The sequence below is a fragment of the Plectropomus leopardus genome, chromosome 13 (assembly GCF_008729295.1).
Source record: "Plectropomus leopardus isolate mb chromosome 13, YSFRI_Pleo_2.0, whole genome shotgun sequence".
Lineage (NCBI taxonomy): Eukaryota > Metazoa > Chordata > Actinopteri > Perciformes > Serranidae > Plectropomus > Plectropomus leopardus.
Window position 1 is genome coordinate 14,725,031 of NC_056475.1, and position 14,729 is coordinate 14,739,759.

At 38.3% G+C, this 14,729-nt stretch overlaps 1 protein-coding gene across 3 annotated transcripts in view; it reads left to right on the top strand.

The window, feature by feature from the left end:
• The first annotated feature begins 244 nt into the window (after window positions 1–244).
• Window positions 245–14,729, top strand: part of gabrg2 (gamma-aminobutyric acid type A receptor subunit gamma2) — a 57,644-nt gene continuing 43,159 nt past the window's right edge. For all 3 annotated transcript variants that reach the window (XM_042499309.1, XM_042499310.1, XM_042499311.1), the window contains exons 1-2: window positions 245–795; window positions 11,257–11,396. In XM_042499309.1, the coding sequence (XP_042355243.1) occupies window positions 680–795; window positions 11,257–11,396 (256 nt within the window). In that variant the 5' untranslated portion in view covers window positions 245–679. The remainder of the gene's footprint in view (window positions 796–11,256; window positions 11,397–14,729) is intronic.

The following is a 14,729-nucleotide window of genomic DNA, read 5'->3' on the forward strand; positions in this document are numbered from 1 at the left end:
TCCCACATTAAATTGTGTTTACTGCATTATATTATTTGGCAGCGTTTGCCAAATGAGGCAAGTTTTCACCGCCTTAAATAGCATTATTTTGTTAAACAGAAAAAAATATATATATTAATACACATCACGTGGTATACACCAATAGTGCGCTGGCAGTAGAAAAAAATAAAACCACCATTTTTGTTGTAGCACCCAGCTAAGGCTTTTCCCCCTATTCGTTGCAGCCCTGCTTCCGCTTGGTGAAACCACGCATGTGTTGATCCGTGCTGCAGCAACGTGCATCAGTTCCTCTCTGACCCCAGTGTTAATCTGCATTCAGACTGAGGCTCCACTGTTTTTTTCTTTTTTTTCAGCGGCTCGATATTAGTGTAGCATATTACGGGGAGCTTCGCCGTCTGTGGCAGTTTTTTAGGGCCCTGCTAGACTGACGATTCGGCAACAGACACGTAAAAAAAAGAAAGAAAGATAGAAAGAGAAAAAAAAAAAAAAAAAAAAAACAAGCGACGCGAAATCAAGCTTTCGACTCGCATCGATTCTGTTTTGGCTGATTTCACTCCACCGCACGTCCGCCTGGGGTCTAGATTTGCAGACCCGCTACTGCTAACGTGCGTAATGTATCGTAGAGAGGAAACACAGTAAATAGACGGACACGTCCATCTGCAATAAAGAGGAAACGAAGATGGTGATGATGGCTCCACCAAATTTAGCCTCCAAATGCTCGACAGCAATGGCGAAGCCTTCCCTCCCCCTGAAGCTGTTTCTCTGGGTGTTTATTGTCGTCAATCTCCCTTCAAGGTAAGAAATGAACGCGTGATATTTCCTCTCTAAGCCATTATTCGGTGTCGGCTTTGTTGGGTAGCGGGTTTCTTATTTTAACATCATATAATTTTGCGGTGCCTCCCATCAAATGCCAGCACAAGCCTGCTTTCAGTGGAATCCTGAGCGATGAGGTAGCTGAGGGAAATCTAGCTTTAGTACAAAACCGAGTCATGTAGCATATAAATCACACGTTTAATTGTGGCTCGACATAGGGGTGTGATATTAATGTTTCAGATGGCCACAGCGACACATGTATCGCATTGCTGTGAGCTGTCGGGTGTATTTTTTTCCTACAGAAAACAAAAGCGACAAACAGCTATACACTCTTTTTAATATTCGGCTGTGGAAATTTAATAGCGGGCATATCTATAGAGACCAGTATCTCACACAGTCCGTACAGCGGTAGAAATAGCATAGTGGCAGGCTAATTTGCTTGAAGCTAAAGCTACATATAGTCTGTGCTAAAGCTGTCTTTAAGGATCAAGTCTATTCTAAGAGCCAAAGGCTCATTATTGAAAGGCAGGTGGCGGATGTGGCCGAACTCTAATAGCTTTATGCAAACAGTCGTTTGTTATAAAGACAAAGTGTATGCGAATGAGGGTACATTTCACCCCACGTATTTGAAATAATTTAAAAAAAAACATTTCAAAATGGCAGACAATCACACAGAGAATACAAGTGTAAAGGCACAATAAGGACAAAGATAACACATATGGGCTCATCCTTGTGTTGCACGCACGCACAGGCAAAGAGCTGCCATTTCAGCTTTAACTGAGGTGCAGATTTGAGTTTGTTGAGAGAAGCTGCTTGGTTGTCCCTGTCAAGACTTTATGCTCGTGCACTAAGATGAGAGAAGTCAAGAGGAAGGATGGTTAGGCTCCTCGCATTGCTTTCGTCTTGTGCTGCCAGAGGGTGAAAAATGGAGGCAGATAAATCAGACGACGTTCAATCAGCATCATGCTGATCGCAACCTCAGGGCTCCCTGCCCAGCCTTCATTGTCAGTGCCTGTGTATTTCTAATTGTATGCATAAGTAGTCTTCACAATATGCTTGAGTAAACACTGCACCTTGTCCCACTGAATTAAATCCAGAATTGAGATGTATGGGCAGGTTGTGCATGAGTGACTGAAATATAATGATCTGAGATGTGACATTTGGATGCCTCTTAGATAATCATAACAAGGCCAAAATGTGAGCTCTTTGTGTAAACACCTGTACAAAAGTGATATCTGTGGCTCAAACCTAGTTAATTACCAACAACAGCTAAATATGTTTTCCTTTCTAAGTCTTGCGCACTGAATAATAATTTAAAGACAGCTTTTGCTCTGTAAGTTGCATTGGAAGTCATTTGTGATTCATGTATGAGACTTCTTACATAAGACATCTCTCAAGGCCTCTAGCATGCTTTCAGTAATCTATGCTACTTTGTGACTCATTGACAGTTACTATGCGTAGTGATGTGTAATTGCATCACCATACATTAACCCCCAGTGCACAGTCAATTAGTGGTACAAAGGTAACACAGCATCCACCCTCGAGTAGAAGTAGAAGTCGTGTTTTTACAGATATCTTGACATATTGTTCCACCAGTCAATAATTAGGCTTCAGATAAAGGCCTTGGATTGTTGATTCATGGTCATGACAGGAGGAAGTGATGTCAGAGTGAAAAGGTGCACTGCTCAGGTTTTTTTTTTTTAATTTTGTCAAGTGGTGTTTACTGTTATGCAAATTCACCAAATGTCTCTTTGGTGGCAGTTGAAATACATATTAATATCACAATTCAGGATGCACTATTAATCATCTTTTTAACATTCTGTTTTTACTTCTATAACCATAACATTACCAGAATATATTTAAATCTAATCTGTATTTGTTGTTGATCAACAAAAGCCTATATTAGTTTGATGGACATCGTAGGGCTGGGACGATATATAATGAGTCATATTTCCCACAACAATTTACATTATGTCAGTCAGTGTTTCTAGCTTTTATTTCAGCAGCATCATACAGCATAGAAAATTGGTGAATAAACTAATCTGTTATTATGGTCTTTTTTTTAAACAATTGTATTCTTGTGAACCACTCTGAGCTCTAAGAAAGGTGCATACTCAATAAACATTACTTACATACTAAAATTAATGCATGTATAATAACATTTTTATTTAAAAAAAATATTTAAAAGTAATCTTCTACACTTAGCTGTCGATGCTCATAAAGCTAGTACAGTGTTTCCATTACAATGATTCATTTGTGGTGGCCGCCACAATATCAACATTGACCGCCACATATTGATTTTCAATTTTCTATACTATTTAAAAAGGGTAAAATCGTATTTAATTATTGAGCAGCATATTGATTCTCCCATTCCCTCCTTGCCCCTTTCTCCTTCTCTGTATTTATCACACCATAAATGAGAAAATAATTATCAAGTTGGTGTGGTCCCTCTAGCTCACTGCCTCTGACTAGAAGACCATTAAATAGAACAGGCGGAAGCTCCGGAGACGGACTTTCAGTAGCAGCTGCAGCAGCACCCCAGCGGTGTGGCTCTAACCTGTGCAGCGGCAGCAACAGAAAGTTTACTGATCCAGTGGGAAGTTTTCTGTGGCTAAATTAGAGTTGCTACAGCCCCTACTGAAGGTCTGTGTCCTCAGACTGTCTTCAAATTTCTGCTTTTTAGCTTTGGTTTTGTTTTTTGTTTGTTTTGTTTTTTTAAACACATCTGATTTCATGTTACAAATATATTATATATTACCACTATAAAAAGTAACAACTTTCCTTTTTACTCACCTTGAATGAAATTAATTCAGGCATTTAAAAAAAAAAGTGATACTTAAGTGAATCAGGTTTTTTCCCCCACCCCTAGTAATTGTCATTGTTGTTAAGTTTTAGTTTCTATTACTGACAATAATCATGTTAGATTATATTTAATGATAAATACATTTTCCTCTCAGCCTGCCAAATATTAATGCTTTTCTTTTCATCTTATATAATCATATGAAAAATTAAAACTGCAAAGCTTTTAGTAGGTCCAGCTGGGTAATATTGGCTGTTAACAACACATACTCTCCATAGAAATTAGTGAAGAATTCTTGGCATTGCATATTTTATCTACATCTTCTGATGATTACCAACATAACACCTTAATAATTCTCTGATGTGAAAATTATGTACTGTGAATTTAACTCTGTCCCTCATCAACAACAACAAAAAAGAATGCTAATGCTCATGCCAAGTATCAATGTATCAATGTATCAATGCACAGTTCCAATAAGTTAACAAAAGCAATACAGTGCTACATGTACGAATTTGTGACTTAAGGGGAACATCCCACAGCAAGCTAACAAAAAGTCATCTTGCTAAACAAGTGACAAACAAGTAGCAGACACCTTGCCAACAACATGTACACCCACACAGCTATCTGCAGTTGGCATAATTGCATATAAAACAAATTATGATAAAGTCATTCAAATTAAATCTGTCATCATTTGCCCTAACACAAGACTCCTGGATCTGCAGTATTAATTTCTGGATAAAATTATCCTGCTAGCAGGATATACTATGGACATAATACAATACCATGAATATGGATTTGGAGTATTCTTTTCAAATTTTATTAATTTAATCCTGAGTCTACCACTGGTTGCATTCCAGCTATACCCAACCCTGTTATGCTTGTTTATTAGTGACTGCAGTTCCATTAAAATTACAGTCATTTATATGGGAAATCTACAGTGTATTGGCCTCAATCAAGTATTAATAGATTATGTGCCTCTTACCATCACTTTGGATGTATAACTGTGACTAACTGTCAATCCGTCATGTATCCCATAATGACTATCATATGTATTTATGTCTCAGAATTCCTAAAATGTGGTTGATAGGAGTCAGCTGCTGATGCTCCTTTTTCACATGACAGTTAAGACAGCTTGACAGGACAGTAGATGACAGTCAAAGCCCATAGCTGCCTCTTGCTAACAGTTTAGAGAGTCTTTCATAATCATCAGCCATGAGGTATTAGGGTCAGAGCGATTTAAGATTTCTGGGATAGCATTGTGTGAATTAACTACAGTTAATTTACTCAGCCCAGTAAGTATCACAATAAACCTTAAGTAGGGTCACGGCTTATTTCCAGGCTGACAGAGTGTCCTATCTATCTGTCCTAAGTATTTTCGCTCTGGCCATCCCTGCTGCCTCAGCCCTGATAGTTTTCTTATTCTAAGAGATACTGTGGATAAATATAACTCTACTACCCTTAGTCCAAAAGGGTTTGTGCAATTCTATTTTAAGGATACAGGTGCACAGCAGGTGAATGAGGATACTAGCATACAGAGAGGATACTTTAAAACTAGTCCACTAATGCTTTGTTTTCCTCTGTGCAGGGCCTGTTTTACATGCATAGCAGAGGTTATTACTAAACACCCAATGTTGCAATGGACTCACTGTTATATCCCCACTTATATGAAGCTCCGAAAAGTTAAAAGCACAGCAATTTAAATGCAAAAGGAAAAGCTCACCCCACCCAGAATTGGACCCTGCTATCACTCCCTTAATGACTGACGAACTCTTTAATCTCTCAACATTAGACAGCATTTTAATTACTTATTCATATTTTATCTTGCCACTGCTGAGGGTTTGTTTACATATTTTTTCACTCAAACCTAACTTTTACATAGTCTGAGATATTACTGACTGGCAGAGGTGTGGACTCGAGTCACATGACTTGGACTTGAGTCAGACCTGAGTCAGAAATTTGATGACATTAGATTTAACTCGAAAAACAACAACTCGACTTGGATTTAAACACCAATGACTCATGATTTTGCTTGGACCTGAGCCTTTTGACATGCGAATACCGGACACCGTCTGCCAAGGCAATTTAGGAAGAGAAAGTTATAGACATTTTTTCAAATATGAGATAAATACAACACAGGATCCAAATATACAAAATTAATTATTGGTTAAAGGTCCTATATGCTTTAAAAGTGCAACATCAGCATCACTGTTTTTATGATTAAGTTTGGCCACTTTCTTTTGTTACAAACTTATTATAACAAATACATTGCTTTAAAAAGCATACTTTTTTGGAAATTGAATGTATTCTTACTTTTTAGTTAAAATGGAATTACATTTGGTGAAGAGGGCATTATGACTTGTTTAACACTAAAAACTCACATTTAGGAAGTAGGACTTGACTTGAGACTTCGCCACCAGGTTCTTTGTGCGTTCTGGTTGGTTTTGAGATATTAGCTTCAAAGTTTTGAATTTCAAATAGCCATAAATAATATGAACATTTTTGTTTTTAAATAAAAAGTCCAAAAATGCATAACTTAGAAGACACCCCACCTTACACAATGTTAATACATTGTCACAGAATAAGAATATATAATTAACTAAATTTTTGCATAAACATCAGATAGAACTATATAATTCTAATGTGACGATTTGCCAGTCATGACATGAGACTTGACTCAGGACTTGAATTGGGACTTGAATGTAAAGATGTTGACTTTGTCTCACACTGGCACACTAGCACTGGCAACATTACAAGTTGGACCAATCTGCCTTGTCAACCTTGTATGCCAATATCATCTGATTTAGGGTTGGTTTGAGATCTGGTTTAGACTGGACCGAGTGAAGACTGTAAATACACTTGATCTCACTATCATAGGTCAGTTAAGTAGAGCAGGCAGACACAGTCCAAGTGATAGGTCGCTAACTATCCTGTATGTCAGCACTATAACTGCAGAGCTTTGCAAATCGACGCCTGATTACGCAGAAGCACAATTTCCAACAGCTTTAAATGCCTACAGTTTGTTAATTAGTGTTATTTTGTTTTATTAACAGTAGAGCTTGTGGGTGGAGGGTTGTAGCAACAACCTGATGTGCAAGAGTGGTTTGTTGTGCTGTTGCCATAGGTGCAGGGCCAATTTCGTGTTGGTTGATAATAAACACGAGGGTTCATTAAGTTTGGTTCCTTTATTAGCTACGATTTGAAACATGCAAAGATGATAGCTCGAGGGAACTTGATGTGGATAGTAATGGCATAGCTGTTTCCATAGCTGGTATCGCTATCATTACCCTACTTAGACCCTCTTATGAATAAGTAAAACTGCAGAGGATGGGGCAGCTCTCTGCTGATACATGAAACCTGAGATGAGATTTTAATTGAGATCTGTTCAATAGTAGGGACAGGTTCTGACTGCTGCATATGGAGCAGATGAGAGTGTTGCTTGATGATGGCGCTTAATGTGAATGTATAAAACTGTCAGATTGTCCTCAATGAGAGGAGCAGCAAACACAACACTTAACTCCAGTACTCTCCATCATTACATACACAGCCCTGGACATACATATGCATGAAAAACAAACTCGAAAATGCACACAAACACATAACAGCACACAGGCATTCAACACACTTACACACAGGCACACACCTCTCTGTGGATCTTCAGGTACCGAATTAGTAGGCAAAAGCTCAGATCTGCCTGCAGTGGAGAACACATGGCTCTTCCTTTGATCTGCTTGTCTTTGGAGCATTTCCATATACACAGAGATACTCTGCTAGATGAATATAGATGATGAAACTGCAGCAACCTAAAAACACCAGATTCTTGCAGCCTTCTCTGCCCTCTTTTTCTACCCATCTATCCATCTATCTAGTCTGTGCCAGAGAAAGATCCTCCCCAGCTATATTTTTAATAACATCCAGTAGGGCACATCTAAAAGGGTCCACCTGAGAAAAATGATTAAGATTTAATGTTTCAGGCATTAGTGTTGTGCTGGAGATGGATGGCACTTAATGCATTCTAAGGAAGAGTGCTGGTCAAAACAATATTCCTCGCATCCAACATGAGAAAGCCATCAGAGCTTTTTTTCTGTCTTTACCATGGAAACAGTCTTTTTTTCTCACCTTTTCTGATTCTTTATTATTTCATTCAGAAGTCTCTTTTTGTCTTTGAAGCTTTGCTGAAAGCTCCCAACTGTCTCTCTGTTGCCCTTTTGTGCCGTTGGCCGAATCTCCAAACCTCCTTTCTTGGTATCTCTCTCCCTCTATCATCTCATCTGTCACTTTTCTCTTTTGTCTTGTTTCTGATGCAGTGTGCTGCTGAACAAATCTGTGCTACTTAGAGAACATCAACAAATGCAAGTTTTCTGTCATCTGAGGCACAGCTTCCATGTAATTAGTGAAGGAGGACTCTCTTTAATGCATATGCATACAAGAAAGATCGCAAAAATAGCAGGAGATTGATTAGTTGATTGCATATTCCATCATATATTATCCAGGTCCTTGGTTTCCATGGTAAATTAGCTCCCTTCAGAGATTGAGTGCACATTTAATTTGGTGTATTAAGAGCAAGTTGTAGTGGAAAAAAGTCAGTTAATTATCATGTATACTATAGAATATTTATCTATACGTATAAAACAAGAAAGCAAAATATTTTTAAAAAATAAAGAGCAACAAATAAATGCCAATATCTATCTATTTCCTACAACTAAACACAGGATTGGGAGTTGTGGCTTTGTCGTAAACAAAAAGTTGACATGCCCAGAGCTGCTGCAGTATGGAGATACGGATTGCACCCTTGATAAGGCAAGGCAAGGCAAATTGAACTGCCTTGTTGTTGAATAGTGCTCTATAAATCAAAGTGCTTCGTGTAAAATATTTGAAAAAGTGTAAAGACAAGATATATAAAAAAAGAAACATTACTTTAAATGACATATAAAAAGAGTGTTACGGTTAGTGATACGGTTTTAAGAGCATAATAAAAGTCACATGGCGGTCACAGTGGTGAGCAAGATATGAATGAATAGTTCCAGATTTGATTTATTTAATGGAAATGGCAAACATAAAAGTTGGAAGTGTCGATTTAAAAGAGAATTAGAGCATTATAATTGTTTTTGTTTAACAAGAAGTGTTTTGTTTTGAATCATTTTTGTCTCCCGTACCTTTTTTAAATACCTTAGGTCGTAGTATGGTTCTACTGCAGTGCTTTCATAAGCTTTTTTGGGGTTAATATCAAGATTAAATTTTAACTTTAACTTTCTCAGTTTCACTTTTTCACTAATTTTGAATTTTTAACATTCTCGTGACTTGTTTTTTAAGCAATTTTTAGGGTACTAATTTAATTTAAAAAAATCCTTCACTTTTATAAACCATGGACACACAAAACACATCTGAAAGGAAACCCCAGACTGACTGTGTAATGGACTGCTGCCTCAGTAAATCACACAGTAATTACACACAGACAGTGCGAGCACAAGTTGAATGTAAAGATGTATCACAAATTCGCCCTGTGCTTTTATGCAAGTCCATAAATTTGGGCCAACATTCTCTTTCACTAACATCCACACATCACGTCCATGCATTTCTGTCTACACTTTTGTTTTTGTCACACACAGAGTTCACATCGTCCCTGCCCCCTGGCATTATACACCTTCCCTCTTACTGCAGACAGCATCAAATCCCCTGACATTTACTCGCCGTAATGCAATGTCATACCACTATCTTCTATTTGAGGTCTCAAACCTGGAAAAAAAGATCTATTGTTATAGAGAATAAACCTTTATTCCAGACATATAATTTACCAAGATCACACTTGTCTGTGGGAGAGCAGGAAAAACATTTACAGCCCCGCTGTGGTGGTACTTGTGGTCGGGGGCTCTTGGGACATTATTATCCTTTCAGTTTGAGACGTCTGTGGTGAGGAAGTAAACTCAGGAAAATTGGCTTGTCTTCTGCTGCTCTCACAGAAGCTTAGGGGGCCCTAAAAACCCTATTTACGATCCGACAAACAATTCTGCCGTCAAGTTCCTCAACTTTGCCATCTTGGAATTTATTCACTGAGTTCAAAATTGAAGGAAACCTATAGCTGTGATTGAAGGTGATTGTGGAGCTCATTCAAACGTTCAAACTCACATTACATTTTGTTTGTCATGTATATACAAAAAATGGCCATTTTGAGAAGTAGTGGGAAGACTGCAATTTTCTATTGGCTTTTTCAACTTTTTGCAGTGTTAAAACTAAGTACTTTGAGTCCGTGCCTAAGGCATCACACTAGTCTTTTGTCAAGCAGCTTTTTGTGGAGATAGCTGGCTACGCGCCAACAAAAGTCACAACATCTCACTTTGAAAGAGTGGCCATTATTGATTGTGTTTCAATCTTTACAGAAGAATAAATTCCTGATGAATCTGTCCAGCAGGGCATTTAATGTTATGTCCAATTTACTTGACATTAATGCTAACATCAGCTGTCTGAACTGCGGTGAGTTTGCAAAAAAAAAAGAAAAAAGCTGATTATCTAACCACATTACTTAATTTAACATTAATATATCTCGATGGGGAGGAAGTGTGTGCAAGAAAAGTCATCGTGGCTCTCAGCTCATGTGGTGGTGCACACTAATATGCACCGTGGGTTCCATTTAAAATAAACCAAAAAGTAAAATGCAGATAATGAGTTATCTCCTTTTTAATCATCTAACAGCACAACTCCTCACTGACAGCATAATTCCCATCAGCCATAAGCTCTCCATATATCTATTTTATATCCTCTTAGATGAGCATATATGTATGTGCCCTGTGCCATTTTCAGGCTATGATTGCTTTGCGCTTTTGTATTTTTTTTCATTTCTTCCTGTTCTATGGCACGAACAAGACTAAGAACTATAGCATTATTAAATCGAGATGACATCTACACACAGAGAATGCAAATTTCTGACGCAAATAAGTTCAGCCCTTCTCATTTGATGAGAAGATCTAAATTCATGATGTGCTGAGTTCTGAAATACTGGTCAGGTATTCACCAAAACACTATTTGGTCCTAGATGTGTGTTGAGTTTAACATATGCGATAGGAGTAATAACCTAAATCAAACTAAAGAGGCATGTTTAAAAAGATTTTTTTATGAATTACAATATACAGTATACATATGATGGCATTGCTGCAAGAATTTAGACATCTAACTGATAAAAAAAATATTTTGTAAAATGGTACATAATGGTACATGATCGAGACAACATGCCCTCAACAGGCGGTAGACCACAACAATATGAATATTTGATTAATGACAACCGTATGGTGTGAAAAAATGAGAAAATACATGTTCTTCATCACAAGTGTTGCACTGAATATGTACCATAGTTTATTCAAATCCTACACAACCACTTTGATTCGGAAAGGAAAGATTCATCAAATATATTTTAGTGTGTCCCTAGTAGCACTGATGTAGTGATGAAAAGCCCTGAAACTGTTGCCAAGTTCATCTCCTGACCTTGGATCGAGATCTTCAAAAGCCTTTTCTCTCTCGCTGTGTCTCTTGTCTCCTAACATTTCTTTATAAAGAAAGCAGAGCACACTAGGAAAAACACTGCTTGCACTACCTTTTAAAAAGAAAAAGAAATTATTGATTGCATGCATTTATTTTTTCTCTCCTCCCTGCAGCTCCTTCCAGACTGATGACGATGATGAGGTGTCTAACAAGACGTGGGTGCTGACTCCCAAAGTGTATGAGAGTGACGTCACACACATCCTAAACAGCCTACTAGACGGATATGACAACAAACTCAGACCTGACATCGGAGGTGGGTGCCGATTTTTCACACATGATCCGTTTAGTCGCAGAATCACAAAGAAAAACACCCACATTAGTGGCCAAATTTGCAATCAAACGCATATATGCACTCATTGACTGACATGCATGCTTATGCTCAAGCATTTTATGCTTTAACAGTCAAAAATAGGGACGTACCATGCGTGATGTCACCCACTGATATCTAGAAGGAGCCTGGAGCCTGCCATATTCTCACTTGTTGAAGACAGATAATTTATGCTTGTGCAGTGGTGTGAAGCCTAGAACACGTGTTAATGAGAGCAAATCAACCTTAAAATACACCCCTCTTTAATATGATTCTCAAAATTGTCATTAAGAAATACATTAAAGGGAGCACTTCTCTGAGACTATTTCATTTTTTGAAAAGTTAAGCAGCAATTAGAGGAACTGCATCTTAAGGCACTTACGCAAACTGGGAGTAGACACTACATACTATAAAAACACATCTGGTACACTTCAGTGCACATATTTACCACTTTTTTATGTTTGATATTTCGAATAAAAAAACGTCAGTTTTAAAGGAGCTAAGAAAACCACTTTGTGGTCAGACGTCCCTAAACAAGTAAAAGACAAAGTGAGAATGAACGGAAATCACCATTACTGGTGTAACTGGCTTCTCATAAAACAACAGTGTCTGGGTCATGAATCTGTTGACTTTAAACTTGTCTTCACAAAAACAAAAGGACTTGCAATTTGACTTTCACACCAGTGACTCATTACTTCACTTGGACTCTAGCCTGATGACTTTGAATCAATTGATATCCTCCCAAAGCCCAAAGATAAATCATACAAGGTATTTTTTCTCCTGACTTTTTATTCAATCTTGCAACAGCCAGTCCAAACTGCACACGCATGATGGAAAGGTGCATTTTTCAAGCTTCTCATATTAAGACTGCCAATTCTGAATTATCACCAGTGATGGATCATATCACCTGAAGCTAATTAGTTAAGATATTGCTCTAAATTACTAATTGAAATGTCAAAAAACATGGCTGTTGTCGGTTAAAACTGGATTCAGATATGATATAATGCTAACAACGACCCAATAGCCAAAGGAATAACATGCCTGATGAGGCATACCTGATCAATTTGCTCTTAAAGGAGTTCTTTGCGAGATTCAGATCATATCAATGATTCAGAGTCTGCAGTCTGCAGTGTTAACGTCTGTGTGTCATATAAAGCCTTTAAATGTTAAAGTTTTTTTGGAAGTGGTAGATATGCATTTTTAAGTGCAATCAATGTGTCTGTACAACTACCCTGCTATTATTCCGTTTCAATTCTGAAAAAAAGCACTGAATTTAAAGGACTAGTGATATGTTTAAGACTCTAAACACAAAGTTAAGGACTTGTATCGGACTTTGAGTTCATAGCTTAGACTTGTGACCTACTTTGGACTAACCTCACCTCTGGTCGTAGCTCATAACAATATTAGTCTTGCCACCTGATACATATTTGAATGTCTCTGCTGCAAATTGTCAAATGATAAGAAATAATGGCTTTTTAATGGCACAAAATGAAAATGGTAGGCCAGCTGCAGCTGGGTGGCCTGTGTATATGCAGTGGCTGTAGAAATTGAACAGAGGGTATAATATGCACAGCATACAGTTCATTATGAAGCCATGCTGGGTACAAGGTGTCCTTGTGTGTTTGCCTGTGTCCAGTCTATGTGTGCTGACAGGCAGCCAGGCTGACTATAAAGTATGTTTGCCTGTGTTTATGTACATGCGTGTGTTATGGTCGGGAAAGCAGTCCGTCATGGTTCTGCTAGCCCTGTCTTGTCGATGTGAGAAGTAGACAAGTAGCTTACACCCTTCACACTGACAGACAGCTGGGCAGGGCTCCCTTGTCTGCACAAGTGCACATATATCCTAAAGCCTGTCACGTCCATCTGCAAGAGCAGAATAGGGAGATATTCAGTACCCTTGAACACTTGATTCATGGGTCAGTATTCCTGGGAAAACCGGTTTAAGTCAGAATCTGTCACATACTCTTACAGAATAATAAAGATATACCACTCTATATGCTAGCAGTGAATTGCTTCTCCGCCCACTGTAAGGGCTCAGGGTAGTGCTTAAAGCTACAAATAGCATGAATAGTTGCCGGGGGAAAAATGCCCCAGTCTTATCAGTCTGTGTCACAGAGTTACAATTCAGACACTTTATTTGTCTTTCATTTGTCTTGTTGTCCAAATTGAAGTGTTGTGTCTTGTAGTGGTGTCAAATCACAGGGAGAAGGAAACAGCAATAAAAATATAAAACCTGCACCGCAAACAGCAGCAACAAAGTGCTCTTTCCAAAGAAGAAAACACATTGACCTCTATTTTTGTATCTCTGCCAAAGCAAGTGATCACAAACTGATGAGCCAGCTTTCAATTGATATATTTATTCAGTTCGGAAAATGGTTTGCTGTGCAGGTAACTGGCTATCTTTTCTGACTTTACATGATTTCTGGGGATTAAATACGTTTAATCATTAAGTGTCTGTGCTACTTGAAGGCACCAACATTTAAACATGCCTATTTTATCTTATATTTTCAGGATTTTGGGATGGAATATTGCCTTTATTGGACAGATCACTTAGAGGCAGACTGGAAATGGAGAGCGGGGAGAGAGGGGTATGATATACGACAACGGTGGTTGGAATTGAACCAGTGGCGTTGTGGTTATATGGCATGCTTCAGCTACCAAGATACTACGAGGCATTTTGTGAAATTTGCCTGTATTCTCTGGAATTGAAATGTGCTGCGGTCTTTGACACTGCTCCCTCTACTTTTGCCATAACGATGGAGTATATGTGTTACCTAATCAGCTGCTTCTTAATAACTGCCACTAAGAGGTTTATGCTGTCCCCACTGATTTATGAAGAGAACTGGATACAGCGTTGTAAGCGGGGCTCTGTTCATTCCTATGAAAGTTGCTCAGTGGCACATGCAGCCTAAAATAGTTTTAATTCGCGGTATAAAGCTATTTGGATCTATGGGCCCCTCGATTTGCATCGTGGGGCCCATAGAGCAAGCGCACTTGAGACTTTTGCCAACTGAGCAGCTAGGCATGGGCGGGATCACAGTATGACAGTATACCAGGTTATTTGGAAATCCTGACAGTGCAACTTTAAATACTATGAAAAATACAGACCCTCATCTTTACATTAACTTCATATGTTTTGCATGCAGTGTGCATCACGTATCCTGGAAGTTATGCCTTGGTCACACTGCATGTGAGAACAGTGTGTGTTCAGCATTTGTTATTGCAACGTCGCTGCAGAGCTGCATACTATTATAACTACTATATTTCCACAATAAAAAG